Below are 27228 nucleotides of genomic sequence, written 5' to 3' on the forward strand. Positions count from 1 at the left end.
ACACCTGCACCGTAAGCAGCCCCAGGAGGAAGTCAGCATAGCACAGGGATGGTGGGAGCCCCTCATAATGAGCATAGCACAGAGATGGTGGGAGCCCCTCATAATATGCACAACAGAGGTACAGCCCCTCATAATAAGCAGCCCCAGGAGGATGTCAGCATAGCACAGGGATGGTGGGAGCCCCTCATAATAAGCAGCCCCAGGAGGAAGTCAGCATAGCACAGGGATGGTGGGAGCCCCTCATAATAAACAGCCCCAGGAGGAAGTCAGCATAGCACAGGGATGGTGGGAGCCCCTCATAATGAGAATAGCACAGGGATGGTGGGAGCCCCTCATAATATACACAGCAGAGGTACAGCCCCAGGAGGAAGACAGCACAGGGATGGTGGGAGCCCCTCATAATAAGCAGCCCCAGGAGGAAGTCAGCACAGCACAGGGATGGTGGGAGCCCCTCATAATAAGCAGCCCCAGGAGGAAGTCAGCACAGCACAGGGATGATGGGAGCCCCTCATAATAAGCAGCCCCAGGAGGATGTCAGCATAGCACAGGGATGGTGGGAGCCTCTCATAATATGCACAGCAGAGGTACAGCCCCAGGAGGAAGTCAGCAACAGCACCGAGATAGAGAGCACTAACAGCAGCACTGATACCAGCAACTTGCTGCTGGGCCCCAAAAATATGACACCGCTCAACCTCTTCAAACAGGAGGGTACGGGCATATAGTATGGTGTGCTTTTTTTGTACAAGGAAGTGAGCCAAATGAAGAAAGAAGGTCTGTGTGCACGATTAAAAAAATCGTTTATAGACATTGTAATGTTCGGGGGACCAGGTAGATCGCAGGACACAGGCTTTTCATACAACAAAGGGTTTATTAACTTAAATAGCTTACAGCAGCCAAAAACAAAAGGAAAAAGGTTTGTAGTCTCACCGACTTGCAAAGTCCAGAATAGCTGTCTTTATCAGAAACAGAGCTTGATCTTGATGGCAGGCAGCTTCCCCTGCCAGGAGCCTTCCAAACAGGACACTGCTGTCCACTTCAGTTGCTGCAACCCAAAACAAACACCAAACACCATCCACCGTGTGTTCTCCACTCCTCCACACACACCTACCACTTCCTGTCTTGTTTTTTAAAGGCACTCCCTTAAACGTTGGGTTAATCAATTTTATTCATTTAAAAAGACCACAACCCAAACAGAGGGGAAATATAGCGTCCTTCCAGGACCCAGCCACGGCGTCCTGTACATATCCCCCCCCTGTGCCCCAACGCCAAGGAGGTGGAGGCAACAGTGGAGCTCAAACAATGGACTCGGGAGAGGGCATCTGCATTTTGATGCAGTCTCCCGGGCCTATGCTCCACTACAAATTTAAATTCCTGGAGTGCCAGGAACCACCGGGTAACCCTGGCATTAGTCCCTTTTCCCTGTCTCAGCCATGTTAAAGGGGCATGGTCAGAAATCAACCTAAACTTCCTTCCCAAAAGGTAATATCTGAGGGATTCCAGAGCCCACTTAATGGCCAGACACTCTCGTTCAATTATGGCATAGTTTTTCTCCGCTGGTGTTAACTTCCTGCTGAGGAAGACTATCGGGTGTTCCTCGCCATGAATAACCTGTGACAACACCGCTCCCAATCCTACATCGGAAGCATCAGTCTGGACAACAAATTCTTTTGAAAAATTGGGTGCTACAAGGACAGGGTGTTGGCACAGCGCCGCCTTGAGCTCCAAAAAAGCCTTCTCAGCGTCTGCATTCCACTCCACCATGACCGATTTCCGACCCTTAGTCAGATCGGTCAACGGAGCCGCCAACGTGGCAAAGTTGGGTACAAACCTCCTGTAGTATCCCACTATGCCCAGGAATGCACGTACCTGCTTTTTTGTGAGGGGGCGGGGCCAATTCTGTATAGCCTCTATCTTGTTGACCTGAGGTTTCACTACCCCTCTACCCACGATATAACCCAGGTATTTCACCTCCTCCATTCCCAAAGCACATTTTTCAGGGTTTATTGTAAACCCCTCCTTCCAAAGAGAGTCCAGCACTGCCTGCACTTTGGGCAAATGTGATTCCCAGTCTTTGCTAAAAATGACTATATCGTCCAAGTATACTGAGGCATACTTACGGTGAGGTCGTAAAATCCTATCCATTGCTCTCTGGAACGTGGCTGGAGCAGTTTGCAATCCAAAAGGCATCCTTTTGTACTGAAAACTCCCCTCTGGGGTAGAAAAAGCTGTTTTCTCTCTAGCGGCCTTAGTCAACGGTATTTGCCAATACCCCTTGGTAAGGTCTAACGTAGTGATATACCTGGCTGGACCTAGTCTCTTGATAAGCTCATCTACCCGGGGCATGGGGTAGGCATCAAACCGGGAAACTTCATTAAGTTTCCGGAAATCATTGCAAAATCGCAGAGTCCCGTTGGGCTTCGGTACCAACACAATCGGGCTCGGCCACTCACTCTGCGATTCCTCAATAATCCCTAGGTCTAACATCTTTTTTACTTCCTCTGAAACGGCCTTCCTTTGAGCCTTTGGGATGCGGTAGGGCCGGACAAAAACTTTGACTCCTGGTTCTGTGACAATATCATGCTCTATGACACTAGTGAGCCCTGGCAAGTCTGAAATTTTTTCTTTATTTCTCTGCAAGAACTCCTTTGCCTGCTGACTTTGGGTTTTAGACAGGGTATTTGCTACTTGGACACTCTCCACCCCAACCCGAGGCTCAAGTTTTGTACTAGCCAGGGAGGTCACTGGTTCCCTGTCTGTCCAGGGCTTTAACAAGTTTACATGATATATCTGAAAGGGTTTCCTCTTGCCTGGCTGGTGGACTCTATAATTTACCTCTCCCATTTTTTCTACAACCTCGAAAGGGCCTTGCCATCTGGCCAAGAACTTACTTTCCACAGTGGGAATCAACACTGCTACTCGATCCCCCACTTGGAAGTTCCTAATTTTGGCTGCCCTATTATAGACCCGTCGTTGAGCCTCCTGGGCTTTTTGTAAATGTTCCTTAACTAGCGGCATTACAGTTCGGATCCTCTCCTGCATTTGAGAGACATATTCAAGAACACTTTTATGCTGAATTGGTTCACTTTCCCATTCTTCTTTAACAAAGTCCAGTAATCCACGAGGTCTCCGCCCATATACCAATTCAAAAGGCGAAAACCCAGTGGAGGCCTGGGGCACTTCTCGGATAGCAAACAGGAGGGCTGGTAACAGGCAGTCCCAGTCTTTCCCATCCCTTTGTACCACTCTCTTGAGTATAGACTTAAGGGTCTTATTAAAACGTTCTACCAATCCATCTGTTTGGGGATGGTAGACCGATGTGCGCAGCTGTTTAATCCGGAACAGTTTGCACACATCAGCCATAACCTTCGACATAAACGGGGTGCCCTGGTCTGTGAGAATTTCCTTGGGAAAACCTGTCCGTGTAAACAACTGGAATAATTCCCGTGCAATAGCCTTAGAGGAGGTATTCCGCAGGGGTAGCGCCTCAGGATATCGAGTGGCATAGTCGAGGATCACCAGTATGTAAGAATGACCTCGAGCCGACTTTACCAAGGGACCCACTATATCCATGGCTATCCTCTCGAATGGGACCTCAATTATGGGCAGAGGGACCAACGGGCTCCGGAAATGGGTCGCCGGAGCGGTCAACTGACAGGTGGGACAAGAGGTACAGTATCTTCTTACCTCTGCTTTCAAGCCTGGCCAGTAAAACCGGTCGGCGATCCGTGCCTCCGTCTTTTCAACTCCCAGGTGTCCCCCTAAAAAATCATCATGGGCCAGTTCCAGGACCTTGCGTCTATACTGTTGGGGTACCAATAATTGTTCTACCACATTTTCTCTCACTTTAGTAACCCGATAAAGCAATTCATTACATATTGAAAAATGTGGCCACCGCTCATTAGCACCTGGCTCTTGGGGCTCCCCATTTATAACTACAACCTGTTCCCGTGCCCTGGCCAAAGTGGGGTCTTGCATCTGGGCAGTACCAAATGTCCCCTGGGGAACACCCAAATCTGGCAAGTCAGGGGTAGAGGCCATTTCCTCATCCTCTTCCCCCAGCATTACCTGAAGCGGGGAAGGTTCCCCCCCCTCAGTGTTCAGGTAGGTCTGAGAACCCCACATATTGACATCCTTAACAATATCAGCACTATTTTCATCATTATTAACCAAAGTCTTGGCGTTTTTATCAACTGGGTCCATATTACGAATATGTGGCATCTCAGGGTTATTACCCTCAACAACAGGAACAGAGGGACTAGTTTCTTCCCAGTCTCTGGACCTTTCAGACAGTTCTCCTTGTCTCCAAAGTTTTGTAAATAACGGACAGTCACGTCCTATGATAACGTCATGTACCAAGTTCTTTACCACCCCCACCTCTTGAGTACCAGTGCCACATGCTGTGGAGATGGACACCGAGATGAGAGGGTACTCTCTAGTGTCCCCATGAATGCACACAACCCGCAACCTTTTGCTTACCGGACCGATCTTCCCAATTACTCTAGGGTGAACCAGGGTTATCATGCTTCCAGAGTCCAGCAAAGCCTGTGCAGGGTGGTGGTTCACTTGGACTTCACACTCAAACTTCCCCTCTCCAAGGTCAAGATGTGTTGTACACGCTTTATGAGCATAAAAAGACCCCCTCCGAAGAACCCCGCACTCCATGGGTTCTTCCTGCAATGGGCAGTGGGCCCGGGTATGGCCCCAGGCATGACATCGCCAACATTGTACGTCCCCTCCTCTCCGATCAGGAACAGGTCGCTGAGGGGGTAACGGGTGTTACTCTTGGCCTTCCGGGGTGTTGGTTCCAGGGCTCCTGGGGACATCCTTTTGAAGGGCGGCAGTTGGTCGGAAGGGCCGTGGCAGACTGGGCCCTTGACGCTTGGTGGGGCCAAGCAGATCCTCCACCACCATATATCGTTCCACCATCTCAACAAGGCAGTTCGCGGTTTTGGGGTCTCCATGGCTGACCCACCATTGAAGGTCATCTGGCAGTGACCTTAAGTATCGGTCCAGCACGACCCGCTCCACAATTTGGGGGCCAGACAACACTTCGGGCTGCAGCCATTTTTTTACTAGTTGCACTAGGTCATGCATTTGAGATCGCGGTGGCCGGTTTGAACGATACTTCCATTGGTGCACTCGTTGGGCCCGAACGGCCGTAGTCACCCCCAACCGAGCCAGTATTTCTGCCTTTAGTTTTTGATAATTTTTAAGGTTGAACATATTTTTTATTAACACAAAATCAGTGCAAATAAGGTGTACAAAATGGCAGTACGTTTCGAAAATACACAAACAATGGGGTACAGATGTAAAAGCATATAAAAAAAAACTGCGAGATTAACAAAACTGATTAATACCAGTTGAAACGGAAATAAGGAAAGGAGTCAGTAGGAGGGGGAGAGGGGTGGGGGGTGGGAGAAGGAGGGGGAAGGGACAAGGGATGGCAAAGGAGAGGTAGAGAGGGAGACAGGAACCCCAAAACAGAAATCACATTGGTTAATACTACAGCCTCCAGGGCGGACCCGGGGCGATGGCCTAATGCACAACTCAGGTCGTCACATGGGGAGAGAGGGAAGACAAACGGGGACCAGCAGCAAGAGGGCGCACTGAGGGAAATGAGAACACAGGCTTGCAAGCCATGCAACCCCCAGGGAGGTGTCCCAGGTAAACATTGTAAACACAAGGCGGGACATTGTCCTATCGGAGACCACTGAGGAAGCCCGATGAGGCAGAGTGATGGCGCCAGATAGACCATAAAGCAGTGAACTTGTCATATCTGTCGTCCACCTTCGCCTGCAGCTCCTCCATGACCATCATATCGTTAAGGATTTCAACCCATCTAACCACCGGCGAGACCCGGTCTGTCTTCCAGTAAAGGGTGATGTTATGGCGGGCAGCAGAGAGGAGGAATCTAAGTAGGCAAGCTTTGTGCTTTTTAATGGAGCCCGGTATAATGGACAATAAAGCAACCAAGGGCGAGGGGGACATGGTATCTTGATACATAGCATTATAAGTTTCAAAGACCTTATCCCAGAAAGGGCGAACCATAGAGCAATCCCACCAAACATGAAGGTATGTACCTGTCGCACCATGGCACCGCCAGCACACATCCGTTGAACCGGGGAACATCCTGCGTACCGAGACTGGAACTCTGTACCACCGTGACAGTAATTTGTAATTCTTTTCCTGAGTGAACCCTGACCTAGAGGATTGGTGGGTAAGAATAAAGGAGGTATGCCACTGCGATGGGGTAATTTCGGTCTCAACGTCAGCGGACCACTTGTCCGTATAAGTAGGAAGTGAGGTGTAAGTAAGAGATTGGATTTCTTTGTAAAGAAGAGATAGCGTGTGCTTCGGTGTGTGGGGAAGAGTGCAAAGTTCCTCAAATAGGGTGAGCGGTCTATGAATATTACCGGATAGGAAGAGCGAATTACAAAATTGGTTGACGGATCGCTCAGAGAGCCAATCCAAGCCCGGCAAAAGTGACGAGGTTGCTAGGTCTCTTAATCGACCCGTGGAAGGGTGGACAAATTGAGTAGCAGTGGGCCAATCCTCCCTGCGGTATGCCCCAACGTGGGTAGCCGAAAGGAGAGTGGGAAGAAGTGGGTTGTCAAAAAGGGAGGAAAGAGGGCCATGATCCGTGGACAGCCTATTGTACTGGAGAAGGTATACCATTTGGTCAGAACTGCGATCGTCAGAGGGCAGACCCCTCTAAGCGAGCAGAACATAGCATGATGTCCCCATAGAAGGGCCCTAAGGTCCCTAGGGGTCATATCCTGTTCGATAGTCACCGAGATTTTAGTTAGGGGTCTAGGGAACCACTCCAGCAGTCTGGATAATAGGGATGCTGTGTGATACAGTTGAAAGTCAGGCAGGCCAGTCCCCCCGCAGAGCTTAGGGGCACAGAGGACCTTATGTTTCAGTCGCGGTGGGTGGCGTAGCCATACAAATTTGATTATCTCAGATCGGAGTGAGAGGAAGAACGCCCGAGGGAGGAGTATGGGGAGGGTTTGGAACAGATACAGAACCTTGGGCAGTATGTCCATTTTAGTGACGTTCATCCTCCCCCACCAAGTGAGCCTCAAATTATACCAGGAGTCAAGGGAACGTTTAATGCTGGTCAGCAAGGGGCTATAGTTCAAGGAATAAATGTCTTGCAGATCTCTCGGGATTGCAGTCCCTAGATATTTAATAGAGCGTGATTGCCACCGGAACGGATAGTCCCTTTTCAGGGTCGCCAGGTCCCGCTCCGGTAGAGAAATGTTCAGGGCTTCAGTTTTTGCTATGTTAAGTTTAAAATTACTACCGAAGCGGTCCAATTCCGCGAGAATATGTGGTAAGCTAGTGTGAGGGTTCGTGACATACAAAAGTAAGTCATCAGCATAGAGTGACAGCTTGCGGGGAGCCGAGGGGGTAGGAATACCGTAAATAGAGGCATTGTTGCGTATAGCTTGTGCCAGGTGCTCCACTGTGATTGCGAACAGCAAGGGCGACAGGGGGCAGCCCTGCCTAGTACCATTGCTAATTCGGAATGGTGTGGACGAGTCCCCGTTAGCTGAGACCCGAGCAGTTGGGCGAGAGTAGAGAGCCATAATCTTGGAAAGTAAATTGGGGCCTAAGCCTATTTGTTGCAGGGATGCTCGAAGGAACTGCCAGCTCACCCTGTCGAATGCCTTCTCGGCATCGCAGGCCAAGAGGCAGGTGGGGATATTGTGTGTCTTGGCATAGGAGATCAAATGTAGCGTTTTCGTGGTGTTGTCTCTGGTCTCACGGCCAGGGACAAACCCCACTTGGTCCCCATGGATCAGGGAGGGAAGGAGGGGAGCTAGGCGCGTGGCAAGAATTTTGGCATACAGTTTCAGATCAACATTTAATAAGGAGATGGGGCGGTAATTACTGCAGAGTGTAGGATCTCTCCCAGGTTTAGGGATCCACCACTATTTGAGCTTGCAAGAGTTCGGCAGAGAACGGATGTTCATCGCCAACCTCCTCAAATGCCCGCGCCATCAATGGGGCCAATTGGTGGGCATACTGTTTGAAAAATAAAGGTGTGTAGCCATCGGGACCCGGACTCTTGCCTTGCTTAAGCCCCTTAATGGCAGTCAAAACGTCTGAGGTGGTCAACGGGCATTCCAGATCTGACACAGCTTCTGGGGGTAGTTGCGGTAAAGAGGTGTCCTGTATATATTGTAAGAGTTCTAAATGCGAGGAGGGGGAGGGTGCCTGAGCTACCGGAAGGTTATACAAGGAAGAGTAAAAATCTCGGAAATCAGAAATAATCTCCGAGTTTTTAGTGCGTTTAACCTGAGTAGAGGACACAAGGTGGGAAATATGCTGTCTACGTTGTTGGGGGTGAATTGCGCAAGCAAGATGTCTCCCACATTTGTTCGCGTGAGCGTAGTGAATATGTCTGCCCTTAGCGCAGGCAATCACAGAGCGTTCAGTAAAAACCCGTTGGAGATCCCTACGTGCGTTAGACAGTTCTGCTAGTATCCCAGGATCGGGAAAGCGCTTGTGGGAATCCTCAAGGGTAGAAATCAATGCAAATAGCCTGGAAATTTCAGCAGTACAGGCTTTTTTCAATCTGGAGCCATTTTGAATTAGGATGCCTCGGAGGACACATTTAAGTGTCTCCCATTTGGTCAGGCTAGGGGTGTCGTCGTCAGCATGGACCAGGTTAAACTCTGTGATTGCCGCAGTGATCGCTGCGCTGCAGACAGAGTCACGCAGGAGGTTATCGTTAAGTCGCCAGGATTTGTGGGCGCAGTTGTGTGGGGGGCTCCCCAGCGACAAATGCACCGGGGCGTGATCAGACCAAATTCTCAGTCCGATCTCACATGTAGGATCACAGTCCAGCAAAGCTTGGGAGATCAGTATGTAGTCGAGTCGGCTGTAGGAGTTGTGTGCGGGGGAGTAGTAGGTATAGTCACGCGCAGAGGGGTAAAGTATCCGCCAGGGGTCCACTAAGGAGAGGTCTTTCAAAATGGAACGCATACTAGTCAGTGAGGAAGGAGGTACGTTTGACTTACCAGTGGATGAGTCCAGTCTCGGCACTAATGGTACGTTTAGATCACCACCCAGGATCAAGTTATGAGTGCCAAAATCAAGCAGGTGGGATGCCACGGAGAAGAGGAATCGGTGCTGGTTCTGGTTCGGGAAATAAATGTTAACAATGGTTAAAACCGTCTTTTGAATCTGCAACTTCAAAAATACATATCTACCGTTGGGGTCTATTTCTTGGTCGAGAATGGTCGGGTTAAAAGAGGCATGGAAGGCCACAGAGGTCCCCCGTGTCTTGGCGTCCGGGTTGGTGCTATGAAACCAACATGGGTATCGCTTGTCGGAGATAGTAGGGAGCTTGTCTGTCCTGAAATGGGTTTCCTGCAATAGTAAGATGTGCGTTTTGGCTTTGTGAAAGTGATGCAGGAGCTGTCTACGTTTCTCCGGAGTATTAAACCCCCTACAGTTAAGGGAAGAGATCTTAATACCTAGGAAGGGCACACCAAGCGGGGGGGCCGTGGGGGGAACGTTTGGGTTCCTGTCATGGGAGCTAGAGGAGGTAGTCTCCAGCTGAGGAAACAGAAGGTCAGCAAGTGGATCGTAGGGTCAGGAGGGGAGAGGGCATCAAGCTGAATAGCTCAGGGAGGGCTCAAAAGAACCCAAGTAGGTGGGTCAGGATATGATGCCCTCAGGGAGGATGGGTAGGGAGCAGTCAAACCCCACCCACTAGTGTTCAAGGGGGAGAAGGGAGGTGAACACTACACAGGTTTCCTAGAAAATAACAAAAAACAGAGGCAGTAAAGACTCTGCACACCCTAACGTGGGGAACGTGGAAGGGCAAAACACAGGGGCTCCACCCCAACATAGCAAAACAGACAATACAAAAGATAAAGTGCTTAACTAAAGCGCACAGCACAGCACGTGCGGAGCAATAAAACAGTAATACAACAGTGTAAAGGCAGTAGCATAGTAGCAAAAATACAGTCCAAGCCACTATCCAGGGCCTGCGACCAACTATAATATGAATGGTGCCCAAAAAGGCCCCGGTAAGGGTCAGAACAAAAACAGAGTGACAAAAATAAGAAGTGTCAGCGGACAATCTTGTAGAAAAACGGAGAGCTTCCCAGGCTGAAAGTTATCATCAAAGTCGGATGACCAAGTCAAAAAACCACCTAGAGGGGGAAAAAGGAACAATGCATAACAGAGAGTCAAGCCTGGAAGCCAGCAGGTGGCAAGGAAAAAATACAAAAGTATAAAAAAAAGAAAAATCAGCCAGGCGGGGACTTAGAGGTGCGGGATCTAGATCTCTTCTTCCTTGATTGCTTCTCCCATCGAGGCGCTTTAGGGAACCCGGGAGTAGCCGCCTCCAAGGGCCAATCCGGAATCCGAATCTGTGGCAGCTCAAACACTCCGAGGAAGTTAGGAAGATCACCCAGGGTGCAGAACGTGGCCGATTTACCCTCATGGGATGCAAACAGGTGGAAAGGGAAGCCCCAGCGGTATTTGATTTGCTTGGAGTGAAGTGCGTCCGTGAGCGGCTTCAGAGCTTTCCGCATGAGAAGGGTCTGCCTGGAGAGGTCCGTCAGAAGCATGACGGGGGATCCGTCAAAAAGGATGGAGTCCTGATTCCGGGCGGCCTGCATAATGTCAGACTTAGTATGAAAGAAATTAATGCGGCAGATAACGTCCCTAGGATAAGCAGGGTTGGGGTTGCGGGGGCCCAGGGATCTGTGAATCCTGTCAATTTCCAGGTGCTCTTCCTTAGGCTTGTTCAATAACTGGTTAAACATCAAGATGGCTGCTTTGGCAAGATCTTTGTTTTCAACTGATTCAGGCACCCCGCGGATGCGAATATTGTTGCGTCGACTTCTGTTCTCCTGGTCATCGAGACCGTAAAACAGTTGTTGGATCTGATTAGTGTGTTCCTGAAGGATGTGGTCATGTTCAATAATCCTGGTCACAGATTCCTCCACCGTCGCTTCAATATCATCAAAGCGCTGTCCTATATCATGGCGTAGGTCTGTGATCTCACGTTTATAGGAGTGTTCAAGCCTGCTGATATAGGCCTCAATGTCCCCTTTAGTGGGGAGGGCCTTGATATAGCTTTCCATGTCCCAAGTCACTGGCTGAGAGTGTGGCTGAAGCAGAGGGCTTCCAGGACATGCAGGGTGGCGGGGGCTCCGGGTGCCCGAACCAGGGGAGTGCGGAGAGGGAGGAGAGGGCTCCGGGAGCGGTGAAGGTACCTGGGAGGCGGTGAGGGCCGCCTGTGCTGCCGCCGAGCGGGTCGCCGCCATCTTGGAGGCCGGCGTGGTCCAGCCTGCGGATCCCTTCGCGGGGAAATAGCTGCCAATTTCCTTGGATCTGAGATCCCCCGAGGGTCGGGGGTGTCTCCGGTCCCTCTCCTGCTCATGAGGGAAGAAAGCGAGGATGTAGGCAGCCGTGCTGTGTGCCGTTCGGTATGGTGGAGTGGGAGCCGAGGTCTCAGGCAGCCGTCTCCTCCATGCGCCAAGCCACGCCCCCAAGTTTTTGATATTTTTTAGCATCTTCTGGTGGTAGGTCAAAATAGGCTTTTTGAGAATCTCCGGTGAGGAAAGGAGCAATTAAGCCGGCCCACTGGTCCTGGGGCCACCCTTCTCTCTCTGCCGTCCTCTCAAATGTTGCCAGAAACGCCTCTACGTCATCACTCAGGGACAACTTCTGCAAAAAATGGCTTGCCCTTATGGTCACCTGGTTGCCAGGGGCAACGGCCACTTGTTCACGGCCCTGAGAAAGCTGCTGCACTGCTTCTTTTAAGGCCGCCATCTGAGCCTGCATAACCTCTTGTTGGGTCGCTAGCTGGGCTGCTAACTGGGCCACCAACTCGTTGTGGTGCGTTTTTTGTACCTCCAGCTGGGTTGCTAAGCGCTGATTAGCTTCCTCATTGCGAGTCTGCGCTTGTATATTAGCTAAGGACAGCTGTTTAATTAGCTCCTCCATTGTTTCAGCTTTCAACAGTTGTGCAGCTTTAACCCAGGACATAAATTCACTGTACTGTCCCTTTAAATGTCAGTTCAGATCCAATGCAAAAAAAAATAAAAAATAGCAAGAAAACGCCTGTTACTTTTTCCTGCCCGCATTCGAGCACCACTTGTAATGTTCGGGGGACCAGGTAGATCGCAGGACACAGGCTTTTCATACAACAAAGGGTTTATTAACTTAAATAGCTTACAGCAGCCAAAAACAAAAGGAAAAAGGTTTGTAGTCTCACCGACTTGCAAAGTCCAGAATAGCTGTCTTTATCAGAAACAGAGCTTGATCTTGATGGCAGGCAGCTTCCCCTGCCAGGAGCCTTCCAAACAGGACACTGCTGTCCACTTCAGTTGCTGCAACCCAAAACAAACACCAAACACCATCCACCGTGTGTTCTCCACTCCTCCACACACACCTACCACTTCCTGTCTTGTTTTTTAAAGGCACTCCCTTAACAGGTGGGTTAATCAATTTTATTCATTTAAAAAGACCACAACCCAAACAGAGGGGAAATATAGCGTCCTTCCAGGACCCAGCCACGGCGTCCTGTACAACATATACATGGTCTACTGGTCACATGTGTTGAATTCCTCCAAGATCCATGCCTCATTCATTTTTAGAAATGTGAGGTAGTTAACACTGTCGTGAGCTAAGCGAGTACACTTATCGGTCACGATCCCCCCTGCTGCGCTGAACGTCCTTTCGGACAGGAAACTGGACGAGGGGCAAGCCAACAGTTCGATTGCAAATTGGGCAAGCTCTGGCCAGAGGTCAGGCCTGTTCACCCAGTAGTCCAGGGGTTCATCACTTCTCAGAGCGTCCACATCAGCCGTTAACCCGATATAGTCGGACACCTGACGGTCTAGGCGTTCCCTGATGCTGGATCCGGATGACACCTGTCGATGGATCGGCTGAAAGAATGACCTCATATCAGAAGTCACCAACACATCTTCAAACCGGCCTCTTCTTGCAGGCGCTGTTGGATTGGTACCCGCAACTCCTTCTCTGGGAGTGGGAATTGTTCCTCTGCCAGCGCACGCAAAAGCAGAATGCAGCATTTCTCAAAGCAAGGCCTGGAAGTGCTCCATTCTGACAGCCCTCTGTGACAGCGGTAACATTTCCGCCATTTTGTGTTTGTACCGGGGGTCTAAGTACGTTACCACCCAGTACTGGTCCTTGAACTTTATGCTTTTTATATGGGGGTCCCTGTTAAAACACTGGAGCATGAAGGCCCCCATTTGCACTAAACTGGAAGCAGTGTGGTGGCCTGGCTCCTGCTCATCATCCAGGATAATGTCGTCCTCTTCATTCTCCTCTCCCCATTCACGCACAACAGGGATCCCGGAAAGGTTTAAAGCATGCTCTTCTTGCTCCTCCTCATCCGCCCCGGCACCATCCTCCTCTGACTCCTCTTCAGACTCCTGTTGTTCACTTGTCTCGGATAGAGTAGCCCCCTCTGGGAATTCATCCAGCATTGCGACTTCCTCATCTTCCCGCTCCTGCTCCTCCACAGCTTGATCAATGACACGACGCAATGCATGCTCCGTAAAGAAGGCATAAGGTACCATGTCACTGATGGCGTCATGGCTGTGACTGACCAGTTTGGTGATCTCCCCAAATGGCCGCAGAAGTCACTGGCGCGGTGAAAAAACCCCAGCTCCCCAGAACCTGTTCTGCTGCAGAGTTCATACAGGTAGACGTTAACTGCACGTTTCTGCTGGGGCAGCCTATCAAGCATATAGAAGGTTCAGTTCCATCGCGTCTGGCAATCGCAAATAAGACTTCTGACCGGCAGATTGTGTCGCCACTGAATGTCAGGAAGGCGAGCCATGGCCGAGTAAGATCTTCTGAAATGGGCCGAGATTTTCCTTGCCTGCTGCAAGATGTCCTGGACCCCAGGGTAGTTGACAACGAATCGTTGCACGACCAAGTTTAAGACATGTGCCATGCATGGCACGTGCGTAATTTTGCCCTGTTTCAATGCGCTAAGTAGATTGGCACCGTTGTCACCCACCACTTTACCAACTGTCAAATTGAGCGGTGTCAGCCACCGATCTACCTGTGAACGCAAAGCTGAAAGGAGTGCCGGGCCAGTGTGGCTCTTGGCTTCCAGGTACAACAGAAGCAGCACGGCATGGCAACGTCTCACCTGGCATGTCGAATAGGTTCTGGGGAGCTTGGGCGGCGTGGCGGAAGAGACGTTAGCAGCGGAAAGGGAGGAGTCAGCTGAGGAGGAGAGGGAGGAGGATGGAGTAGGAGGAGGAGCAGAAGAAGAGCCAGGCCTGCATGCAATCCGTGGTGGTAAAACCAAATCTACACGGGTGCCACGGGTTACATGCATGACGGCCGTCAGAAGGTTCACCCAGTGGGCAGTAAAAGTGATATACCTTCCCTGCTCGTGTTTGCTAGACCACGTGTCTGTGGTCAGATGTATCTTGGCACCGACACTGTGTGCCAGAGATGCATTCACTTGCCGCTGAACATGGCCATATAGCTCTGGGATGCCCTTCTGTGAGAAATACTTCCTTCCTGGGACCTTCTATTGTGGTGTTCCAAGTCCACCAGTTTATATGGCAGTAGTTGGCGGGCTATCAGTTCTGACAAGCCAGCCGTTAACCGTTGGGCAAGAGGGTTATCCGGCGTCATCATTTTTTTACGCTCGAACATTAGGCCCACGGAAGCCTGCCTTTTTGCAGAAAAACGTGAGCTTGGCGTCGTGGAAGATGGAGTGGAGGACAATTGTGAGGAGAGAGGAGAAGGAGAAGTAGAAGACGAGGCTGGACGGTGAGAGCCTGGAGTGTGGCTTTGTGTGTTCCGTTGCTCCCACTGGGCTTGGTGATGGCAGCTCATGTGCCTTCTTAAGGCGGTCGTCCCTAGGTGAGTGTTGGGCTTACCGCGACTAATGCGTTGACTGCAAAGATTGCAGATGGCAACACTATTGTCAGCAGCGGACACGTTAAAAAAAGCCCACACTGCGGAGCCATGTGCCGGCATCCTGGGAGCACCAGATGTGACCGTACATGGTCGATGACTCGCTCCTGATACATTAGCAGTCTGCTTTGTCCCTCCTGTGCAATGTAAGTTATTCCTGCTTCTCCTCCCTATCTGATGGTGCATATCTCCCTCTGAACTCCCCTCCTCTTCCTCTCTTGTGGGCACCCACGTGACATCACTAGACACGTCATCATTGACGTCACCTTCCCCATCGCTATAATTAGAGATCTCGGAGTAGGCAGCAACACCGGGGACCAACCTCCTCCTTGGGCTGATCTGAGTACTGTCGTCTGACTGCTGAGTGGCGGTTCTTGCTACCTCCTCTTCCTGATCCAATGCCAAGAGTGGCTGCGCATCAGTGTCTTGATATGGATTGGAAAATAATTCCTGTGACTCAAGCGGAAGGTATGTGGTGGTGGTGGTGTTGGTGGTAGTGTCTTTGGGGGTGCACATAGCAGAGAGTGAAGAAGAGGGTGCAGATCGAGAGGATGAGGAGGGTGCAGAAGAGTAAGGCTGAGTGAGCCACTCAACCAATTCTGGTGCTTCCTTTGACGTAATCGCACGCACCTTCTGCAATTTCCCACTTTGGCTCAAGCCTGTTGCTCCTGCCCTACCCCTACCACCCCTGCGGAAGGGCCTGCCTCTTCCTCTGCCTGTCATTTTTTAAATGACCCTGTGACAAAACTCTCTACAGAAGTGCAGTATGTATGTGGAAGAAGGTATATAACACCCCGCTTCAATCTGTTGTTTTTGGGGGCCACTGGTCTATCACACCAGTTACAATACTTTTTTTGGATTGCGTTTGTCACTCTTTGTAGTATCGCTGCAGAACCGCTCAGCAGTCACAATGCTGCACAGTGGAAACGCACTATACTATGCTTTCTATATGTGCAAGTATTTTATATGTGTATTACACAACTATATACTGCACACCAAATAGTACACCTATACCAGTCCTTAAGGACCTTTGTGGAACTAGTAGGTTGTGATTAGCAGACTGTACCTCAGTCCCTATACTGATAAAGGACTGCTGCAGAATAGGGCAGCAGTCAGCAGTAGTGCACCTCAACCCTAAATATTGTGGACCCATACCAGTCCTTAAGGATTAGCAGACTGTACCTCACTCAACCCTATAGATTGTAGTACGCTATACCTTACCAGTCCTTATAAGGACCTTTGTGGAACTAGCAGGTTGTGATTAGCAGACTGTACCTCAGTCCCTATACTGATAAAGGACTGCTGCAGCATAAGGGCAGCAGTCAAGTATAATATTCTTTCTGTATTTGTAAGAAAGAATATTATACGTGTACAACCCTATTACCATACCAGTCCTGAAAACCTTTGTGGACCTAATAGTAACAGCTTATGATTAAACTGACTGTCCCTCACTGTCACTGCTACACACAGCGTCCTGTCTGTCCCTCTGTACACTGACAAAACACAGGCTGCTGCAACAATCACTTGAATAGCAGTGCACTCAAAGCTATATCCTGTAATACACCATACCAGTCCTGAAAAGGACTTTTGTGGACCTAATAGTGACAGCTAATGATTAAACTGACTGTCCCTGGGGGGCGTGGCGACCGCCGAGCGAGATGGCCGCATAGGAGATAGCTCCGTCCATCGGGGGGAATTCCTAATATTACGGCAGCATTAAGAAGCACATTGAGCGGCAGCCTTCACCACAGTCAGCGGAGCCAGCCTGCGATCGCCCGAGCATGGGGAAGAGACAGCCCGATCAACCGCAAACGGCGAAACTGCCGGACTTCTTCCCGGCGGCGCAGTGCGCAGTCACCAACATGGCGACGGAAGACTCACCACTCCGAAACACAGCGCAGCCATGCAGGTAAGCTCTGCGGAAATGCCTGCTCAAGCAAAGCACACAAAGGGCACACAAGGTACAGTGGAGCATACAGACTCCAGCGCAACATCCTCTCCTTGTGACTCACCCCAAACGAGGAGCCCTGTAAAATCCAAACCTAGGCTGGACATGGAGGCTCAGCAGGAGCTCCCCATTCACACTACAGCAATGGAGGTGAGCGGCACACAAAGCCAGGAGCCATATGCTGGAACTCATAGTGATCCTATGACACAATTCCCCACCACAGGTCAGCCTCTTTTGGACAGCACCATGAAAGAGATGTTACTTTCTTTACGTTCGTCCATCCAAGCAGACATGATAGCTTGTGTACAACAGTGTAGAGAGGAAATACGAGATATTGGGGACAGAGTGCACCAGGTCGAAACTCGCATGTGTGATGTCACGACTTCCTTTAATTCTCTGGTGGATTCCCACGCAGAACAACAACAAACAATCTCAAAAATATTTAACAAATTGGCAGACCTCGAAGATCGTTCTCGCAGAAATAACTTAAAACTTAGAGGAATCCCTGAATCCATTTCTGCACAACAACTCCCTCAATTTGTACAGGAACTGTTCCACGCAGTGGTCCCATCTCTTTCGCCATCGGATCTTATGATCAATCGAATCCACAGAGTACCAAAACCTACCTTTCTCCCCCAAGAAATACCCAGGGACGTGCTATTAAGAATACATTTCTTTCTTGCGAAAGAAAAATTACTAGAGGCTTTCCGTAGAGCTGAGAACGTGCCAGGGCAGGCCGCCGGTATCCAGGTGTTACCTGATTTGTCGCAGCATACGCTCCAACTACGGCGTAACATGGCAACGCTCACCAAAGCTTTGAGAAATAACAAGGTGGTTTACAGATGGAAATATCCTGCCAAGCTCATCATTTCCTATCAAGGCTCCAACCACATAGTTGACTCATTGGAAGAAGGGATCCAGCTCCTAAATCAATGGCAAATTCTGATTCCTGAACAACGCCAAGAAGTGCCCACTACCCCACATCAGAGAACCGCATCTGGGAAACTAACACCCGACTGGAAAGTCGTGCCACATCGCAAAACATCAAATAAATATAAATGATCAGGCCTAGATGAGGGTATCAGTGCTTCATTTATCTCAATTTAATTCCCCCAGCGGACGAAATTTGGTGGTACACAACACCGTACCAAGACCCCGTTGTAATAGGCAGAAGATGCCCGTCCTTTGGACCTTTCTTAGTTATCTTTCCCAGTTTTACTTGAATATCTGTTTATCTTCAGTACTTTTTGGGTTCCCCGTTGGGAACATTACAGATTTTCCTCAACATATAATTACACAGCTGATCCTCCATCCTGGTCTCATATGGAGCATAATGTACAAGTACAAGGATAATAAAAGTGACTTCATGTATCCATATTTCACATTTTACAAGACACCAACCGATTCCTATACTATCCACTATTACCAGGCCTTTCCACTTCTCACTTCAGTTTATTGGATGACAGTGATCGACGGCATACTACCTCTTGTTAACTTAGAAACTTAAGGTTGTATCAATAAATGCAAGAGGTTTGAACCATCCAGCCAAGAGAAGATCATTGTGGAGAGAAGCTACTTCCCATAGAGCGGACATTTTGGCTGTACAGGAAACCCACTTTCATGAGTTGGCCACTCCAAAATGCGCTCACCCGAACTTTCCACATATTTTCCAAGCTTCTATAAAAGCGAAAAAAAGAGGAGTATTGTTAGCTATAAGAGACACGGTATCCTTTGCTCTCAAGCGTTCAGTGATCAATCCTCAAGGTCGATTTGTAATCTTAGTATGCACTATCAATAATTTACCTGTAACATTGACCAACGTATATGTTCCAAACTCGCACCAAATTAAATTCATCAGGAAACTAATAGATAAAATAAACCAGGTGCGAGAGGGGAACATATTAATTTGTGGGGACTTCAACACAGTTATAGACAGTAAGATGGACACTACTTCCCTGACCAGGAGGTCCCTAAAAAGTAGGGATTGTCTCCTCGTCAGCGAAGAGCTCTTTGATGTGTGGAGGTGTAAAAATGCTAACAACAAATCATATACCTTTTACTCCCCCAGACACAATTCTTATTCAAGAATAGATTTATTCCTAGTTGACAAAATATTGTTGCAACAGATCTCCCACTCTGAAAGTCTGGGAATAACATGGTCGGACCATGCTCCAATCTCGATCCAAATCGAAGGAGGGAGTTCTTTTGCAACATCCCGTATATGGAGGTGCAACAATAGAGTATTACAAGATCCAGAGTTCCATAATGAAATTTCCCTGAACATAGAAAATTATTTCACATTTAATGTGGACGAGGCCACGGACACATTCACCAACTGGAACGCCCACAAGGCGTTCATGAGAGGCATTTTTATTAAAATCAACGCTAAACTGAAACGCAAATACTCATCCAAAGTGTCTGAGCTTCTTAGTAGAATTCAGACTCTAGAATTGCAAAATCAGTCATCCCCTTCCTTCTCTTTAGCGTCAGCTCTGTCTGACTTAAGAAACAAATTAAGAGAAATGCTGAGCACCCAACATGATTATTTCATGAGGAAACTAAAATTAAATTATTACGCTAATAACAACAAGGCAGGTAAACTACTAGCTAGTAGGCTGAAAAAGAGAAGAAATAGAACTAACATACCCCACATTTTCCACCCCAACACGACAACTAAACTACTTAATCCGCAAGAAATAGCGGACGCGTTCGCGGACTACTACTCAACACTTTACAACCTAAAATCGGACCGAGATACACCTCAACCCCCTTTAGAAGAGATTGAAAAATTCCTGTCCCACTTAAAGCTCCCGTCGCTATCTGAAAGCCAGCTAATCGTGCTAAACTCCCCATTTACCCCAGAGGAAATAGAGAAAACAATTTTAGCATCACCCTCAGATAAAACCCCTGGACCGGATGGCCTAACTAATGCCTATTATAAAATGTTTAGTCAAATACTCCTTCCCAAGTTAACTCTGCTATTCAATAAAATAATGACTACCGGTGAAGTACCAGAGGAGATGTTAAAAGCTTATATAATTACACTTCCCAAACCAGGAAAAAATCCAGATACGCCAGCTAATTTCCGTCCAATATCTCTTCTAAACACAGACATCAAGCTTTACGCTAAAACATTAGCCACAAGGTTGTACGACATTCTACCTGCCCTAATCAATCAGGACCAAACAGGTTTTACTAAAGGCCGACAAGCCACAGACGCTACAAGACGCCTAATAAACATCATTCATTTAGCCGAAACCAAGAAAACGCCTTCTCTGCTCCTATCATTGGATGCAGAGAAGGCGTTTGACCGCATCCACTGGGGGTATATGGAAAAACTGCTACATAAGTTTGGATTTAGAATTCAGTTTGTATCTGCGATTCTGGCCCTATATTCATCCCCATCAGCTCAGGTTCTTGCTTCAGGATTACTCTCAAAAAAATTCATGATCACGAATGGAACCCGCCAAGGGTGTCCACTATCTCCATCTATCTTTAACCTGATGATGGAACCCTTGGCGGAAACTATTCGGTCACACCCACACATTTCAGGCTTTAAAATTAACCAAACTTCACATATCATTAACTTATTTGCAGACGATGTCATCTTACTCTTATCTAACCCGTTAGTGTCGCTTCCCTTCGCACATGAAGTTCTTCACACCTTTAGTAATATCTCATATTATAAAGTAAACTTTAATAAATCAGTCATTTTAGATTTAGGGGTAAACCCGCACATTCGCACACACTTAAAACATCAGTTCCCATATAGTTGGGCGGATGGTTCCATCTCTTATTTAGGAACCACGATCACAGCCAAAATATCACAATTAGCTGAAGCAAATATCAAACCACTAATAAACGATGTTCGAGCACTTTTAATTAGAATATCAAAGACAGAGGTCTCTTGGGTAGGAAGGACCGCAGCTTTTAAAATGTTAGCCCTCCCGAAAATTTTGTATATCTTCCGAACAATCCCAATACCCTTTAAATCTTCACAACGCAATGAACTCCAAACACTGCTTAGACATTATGTTTGGCAAAGAAAGAGAGCGCGGTGTCCCCGTACTCACCTTATTCAGCATAGGAAAGCAGGAGGCATAGGGTTGCCGGAAATTAAAGACTACTATTGGGCCAATCTCCTAACTCAAATCAAACAAGGGTTCAAAACACAAGATACACCGCACTGGGTGGAAATAGAATTAGTCTTCTCAAAGATCACCAATATAGGGCATCTTTCTTACTAGCTGATAGCTGGAAGCCAATTAATAGTCAAGGGGTATCTCCCACTATACAAGCGTCAATGCTTGCCTGGAGATATTTAACCACACACACAAACCAGGAGGGCCCAGTACCTTCTATTAGAATACCACTGGAAACACTTAACACCCTCCTTCCCTATAGTTCCTTTACCAAATGGAAAGAGAGAGGTTTAAACTGGATAGATGAACTGCTTGAATTAGATACTCTTATACCATTCAACAAATTACGGGAAAAATATGACCTCCCTAGCAACAGTGTACACTTGCACAGACAACTTACTTCTTTATTTTCTAAACACCCCCCTCCCCTTCTTGGTATTCACCCAAAGTTATGGCAGTTTTACACTGCGCCGGAATATAAAAGGAAAGGTATAGGTTTGTTCTACAATACTCTTCAGCAGAAACAAGAATTTGTTAAAACCCCTCCCATGAAGGCGTGGGAAAAAGACCTTAATCAAGTTTTTAGTCCTGATAAATGATCAAATATGTTAAAAATGATATACTCTTCCTCGCATTGTATCAATCACTGGGAACTTGCACAAAAAGTTTTGGCGAGGTGGTACAGGACTCCGCACCAACTTGCTAAGATGTATCCATCTTACTCCTCCATGTGCTGGAGAGATTGCGGCAACCCAGGTACAATTTTTCATGTTTTCTGGAATTGTAAGAATCTCTCTAGTTATTGGAGGAAAATATTCAGTATTGCAGCCGAAGTTATGGGCATTTTGAAAGGCCCGGAACCGGCACTAGCTATCTTTCTTTTAGGAATAGATGACTACCCACCTCAATTTAGAACTGTGTTGGTCCATTTAATGAATACGGCTAAACTAGTGATAGCTAGACATTGGAGAAGTAAATTCTTTCCCAATCCTTCAGAAGTGGTAGCCCAAGTAAACCTTAATTATCATTTTGAGAGAATGCTCGCCATCAGGAATAATTCTTGCAAATTCTTCGATAAGAATTGGGATTGCTGGAAAGACTGGTACAAAAAGTAACTAATGGACGTTTGAATAAGTTGAAGATAGTTTCATATACATAGGTCATGGTGTAGATCACTTGTATTTATAATGGATAGGGTAGGACTTTTGGCGTGAAGGACAAGAAGGAGGTGGGCGGCGGGTTCCTGCCTCATACAGTGTGATCCCAGTAGGGGTGTCTGTGGGGTGGGAAGTGGGTGCCTATCCTCCTCAGGAACAGATAATCTCTTGCGAGTCTCACTGCCATGGTAGGATCAGCTCCTTGTTTCGAAACAATAAGTATTTGGAGGTTCAGCTATTGTTTTGTATTGTTTTGTTTTTTTTGTTTATTGTTCTTTCACTCAGTGATTATTGACTTTGTTTAACTTTTACCAATAATAATCACACTAATACAAATAACAGTACTATGCATCGAAACAGTTCTGTATTGTTACATCTTACTGTGTAATCTGATATATCCTGAAACTTAATAAAAATTATTTAAAAAAAAAATAAAAAATAAACTGACTGTCCCTCTGCTACACACAGCGGTCCTGTCTGTCCCTATCTGCACTGACAAAAGACAATCTGCTGCAACAATGACTTGAATAGCAGTGCCTCAAACCTATATCCTGAACTACACCTATACCATACCAGTCCTTAAAATGACTTTTGTGATCCTAATAGCTAGCGATTTGGGTCACTGCAGTCTCTCCCTGCTCCACACAGCAACCTCTCCTCTAGTGACAGTAGAAAGAATGTAAAATGGCCACCGGATCAGGTCTATTTATAAGTTAGGGGGAATGTCCAATTGTCCATGTGTTGTAATGTCTCAATTGGCTGTCCTGTACCCCATGATGGATGTGTCATCGTAGGTCAAAGTTCTTTTACACAGTAAACACGTAAGTCCGCCGGGTGAACAGCGGCAATAGTCCGCTGATCGGGTGAATCGCGAACAGCCGAAATTCGCTGCGAACCGACCGCCGGGCGAACTGTTCGGCCATCCCTAGTGAGGAGGAGTACAATCTGATGTTCTGCCAATACCCTATGCTTTAACTGGTTTTGTGAGTGGATCGACTTGCACATATTAAGTTCATCCTTTATTGCAGTAATACACTATCCTTTGTCTCTCTTCTCTCCTTTTTTTTTTCTCCTATGGCAAAATGAAAGTTAAAAAGCAAGGAGATGAGTGTTTTATATTGTGCTGCAATGGGATAGAAGTGTGTTGTGGACATAATATAAAGGACTGAGGGTGACAAGTCATTCTAAAGACTATATCTGAAGTTTTGTGGAGATCACCGCATGGGAGTGTTTTGATTAAAGTGCAGACACAAGAGCTGTATGTGATCAGACTCTGATCCACTTATCCCATCAGGAAGAATTTTATATGCCCGGAAGTCATTAAGAAACACTATTTATTTATATTTATACATATATGCACAGAAGGTATCAATTAAGGAATTTTAATTTTATTTTTTAGTTTATTTATGTACAAGGTGGATTTATTTATGGAGAATTGATTTATGTAAATCACATTTAATTTATTTGTTCACATATATGGTTATCTTTTTATTTATATATGTATTCACATAATTATTGATTTTTATGGTATAAGTATTTATTGAATATTGATATTAGCGCACTAATAATTTATATTTGTACGAGTGAGGGATCACCGACATTGGTGCAGCTTTTATCATTTAATTTTTTTCTTTATTAATTTGAGTAATTCTTTGAGTATTTTTACCACACCAGGGCTTGAGTATTTTGCACTTTAGTCCACCAGAAGGACAGCTAGCACTAACAGGACTTGCACAGTCTCTGCTACATTATAGTGACCAGCTAAGGCCTGGCTGAGTGCGATCTGCTTCTAGAGAGAGAGAAAGAGAGAATTAGTCTGCAAGCAAGAGTTGTGCAGGAGTTTGAAGACGTGTACAAAGAGTGTACATAAGTTGTCCTTCGCAACTTTGCTATTTATTTTACTGGGCATCCCATAATTCTCGTCTCTATTCAAGTTGAATTCCCCCAATAAACCAAAAAAAAAAAACCACAGCCAATCGGACTGTTCATTGTCTTGGAGTGTCAACTAAGTGAATGACAGGACCGGGCAGGGTGACAGGTGGGCCACACCACTTAGCAGCCCCTATGGGAGTACCTCTACGCATGCTAGTTCAGAGTCAGTCATGACTTGCAGTGGTGAATGAGCTCTGCTTTAGTGCAACAGAATAATTGGGGGCTTAAAGTCAGACATTCTTTCAATTTGTAACCTTTCATGGTAATCATTCATAGTTGTAACTATTGTTTCCAGGGGTCTTCACCATCAAAATATCACATGGAAAATGTGGATGGGCCAACTTATTCCTTGGACAACAATTACTCTGTTTTCCTCTTAGCGGATGATGGCACCAATGAACAAATGGGAGGTGAAACTAGCTTTAGATTCAGGCTAGAGGAGCACATATCACGACAGAAGACTGGAGTTGGAGGTAAGTGTAAAGTGTAGTTATTCAGTGTGGTAATGAGCGATATTTAAACTGATATATCCCACAGCAACCAATCAGCATTCAGCTTTTGCCAACATGGCAAACAGAAATCTGGTTTGATTTTGTAGGTTACTGCATTTGGCAAATCATTATTGCTCTTCCACTGTTTGTTAAATAAGCCAACAAATCTACAATTGAAACATTGCACTATATTAATCAGTTTCAAATACTCAAAGCAGGTCTTGTAGATAAGGACATTTACAGATAATGAACGTATACAGTATTTTAGTATTTATAATGGATGATAGAAAGTGAGCTGACCCTTACCGAGCAGGATAGAGCTAGACAGGAGTAATGAAATATGGTGTAGTGCTAGTCCAGTAGGAGCCACTAGAAAGATGCCCAGGGTTCTTTTCCACAAGAGTTGCCCAGGGGTTTACTTTTTGGTGTTTTTATCTTTTGGGTAAATTGGATAGGATAATCCAACACTATGTATGAATAGAGGGACGCTTACCGTATATACTCGAGTATAGGCCGACCCGAATATAAGCCGAGGCCCCCAATTTACCCCCAAAAAACTGGAAAACTTATTGACTCGTGTATAAGCCGAGGGTGAGACATGGCTGTCCATCCCTGTGTGTCCGTCCATCCCTGTGTGTGTGTCCGTCCATCCATCCCTGTGTGTGTGTCCATCCATCCATCCATCCATCCATCCCTGTGTGTGTGTCCGTCCATCCATCCCTGTGTGTGTATCCATCCATCCATCCATCCCTGTGTGTGTGTGTGTGTGTGTGTGTGTGTGTATTCATCCATCCATCCATCCCTGTGTGTGTGTGTGTGTGTGTGTGTATCCATCCATCCCTGTGTGTGTGTGTGTGTGTGTGTGTGTGTGTGTGTGTGTGTGTGTGTGTCCGTGCAGCCTTGTGTGTGTGTCCAGCCTACCTGTGTCCCAAGCCTCCGTCCCGAGCCGCCGTCGTCCCGAGCCTCCTCCGTCCCGTGCCTCCTCCGTCCCGTGCCTCCTCCGTCCCGTGCCTCCTCCGTCCCGTGTCGTGCCGATGGATCGCCGCTCCAGGATCGCCGCTCTTCTCGGCGGCCATTCTACAATTCAAAAGCCGCGCCTCCGCCTCCGCCTGTGATAGGCGGAACACTCAATTTCCCAGCAGCCTGTGTTCCGCCTATCACGGACATCCTCTCATACTCGTCCGTAGTATGAGAATGAGCGGATGTCCGTGATAGGCGGAACACTGACTGCTGGGAAATTCAGTGTTCTGCCTATCACAGGCGGAGGCGGAGAAGGAGGCGCGGCTTTTGAATTTTAATGTCCGCCGTCTGTCTGCTCGATACGCTGATCGAGCAGTCAGACAGCGGTGACTCGAGTATAAGCCGAGGGGGCACTTTCAGCCTCAAAAAAGAGGCTGAAAATCTCGGCTTATACTCGAGTATATACGGTATCTTCTATAGGATAGTGTACCTGCAGTAAGCAGGCGAACAGAGTGCTCAACCATCCATATTGTCAGCTACTGCAGGGAGCTTAAAATCGGGGAAGGAGGCAACAGTGGAGGCTCCAATTGTCAATGCAACCATTCAATCGGATGTTTGTGAGTGATATACCTGGCTTTTTTTAATCTTTTATGGAGTTAAATAAACGTTAATGCACTAGGGCTGGTGTGCGCTCTTTCTCGTTCTTGTGCTTATCTTCTATAGAACTAGAAGCCTGTAGCAAGCTTGAGGAGATTAATCTTCCTCTGGTGGACATCCAAGCAAAGTCCTTTCACAAGAAATTTAATTGACTAAGCTCTTCAGGACACTGGACACTATGTCCCCTTTATAACACCCAAACCCACAAGGGAATGGCCTTAGTCTCTAGGATCTCTCTCTCTCTCTCTCCATTCTGTACTTACTAATGTCCTTGGAAATCTTTTTGCCTCCTTTCAATTACCATGCAACACTTTCTCTTTGTGATACCACACTAGATCAGTCAGCTTTATGTAACTTTGAGCAAAGTAGGCCCTGAGATTGCCCACCAGAGGCCTCAACGCCCCACAGGCACATGACAGGGTAACCTAAGAGGGTAAATAGCCCGCCTTAGGCTGTGATCTCCTAAGGAAAAGGATGCTCTGTGTGTCAGGGTATTTATAGAGGCTCACAGCTACAATCTAGATGACCCTCCCAGGGATTGACCAGTTCTGTATGAATATTTAGCTGCTATTAGACCCTTCCTTCCCACTAATACCCTGTACGCATGAACACATTTTGCTGGCCAGAAATTAGGCCAGCAAAAAGACAGAAGACGGCTTTTGGTCGGAAAATGTGACCGTGTGTATGCTCCATCGGACTTTTGCTGGCCGAATTCCCGCCAGCAAACGATTGAGAGCAGGTTCTCAATTTTTCAGTCGGAAAAAGTTCTGATCGGAAATTCCGATCGTCTGTACAAATTCCAACGTGCAAAATTCCTACACATGCTCGGAAACAATTTGGCGCATGCTCAGAAGCATTGAACTTACTTTTCTCTGCTCATCGTAGTGTTGTGCGTCACCACGTTCTTGACAGTCAAAAGTTCAGAAAACTTTTGTGTGGCCAAGCTTGAGCGGAATTTAATCGGAAAAAAACATCTTTTTTTGTTTTTTTGTTTTTTTCAG

General features: G+C 47.3%; 1 protein-coding gene across 2 annotated transcripts in view; it reads left to right on the forward strand.

The window, feature by feature from the left end:
* TRPM4 (transient receptor potential cation channel subfamily M member 4) overlaps positions 1-27228 on the forward strand; it is an 864058-nt gene that overhangs the window by 431670 nt on the left and 405160 nt on the right. For both annotated transcript variants that reach the window (XM_077457078.1, XM_077457079.1), the window contains exon 6: positions 24415-24592. In XM_077457078.1, the coding sequence (XP_077313204.1) occupies positions 24415-24592 (178 nt within the window). The remainder of the gene's footprint in view (positions 1-24414; positions 24593-27228) is intronic.

The sequence above is a fragment of the Lithobates pipiens genome, unplaced genomic scaffold (genome assembly GCF_037356315.1).
Source record: "Lithobates pipiens isolate NorthernLeopardFrog02 unplaced genomic scaffold, aLitPip1_a1.2 Scaffold_27, whole genome shotgun sequence".
NCBI classification, from domain to species: domain Eukaryota; kingdom Metazoa; phylum Chordata; class Amphibia; order Anura; family Ranidae; genus Lithobates; species Lithobates pipiens.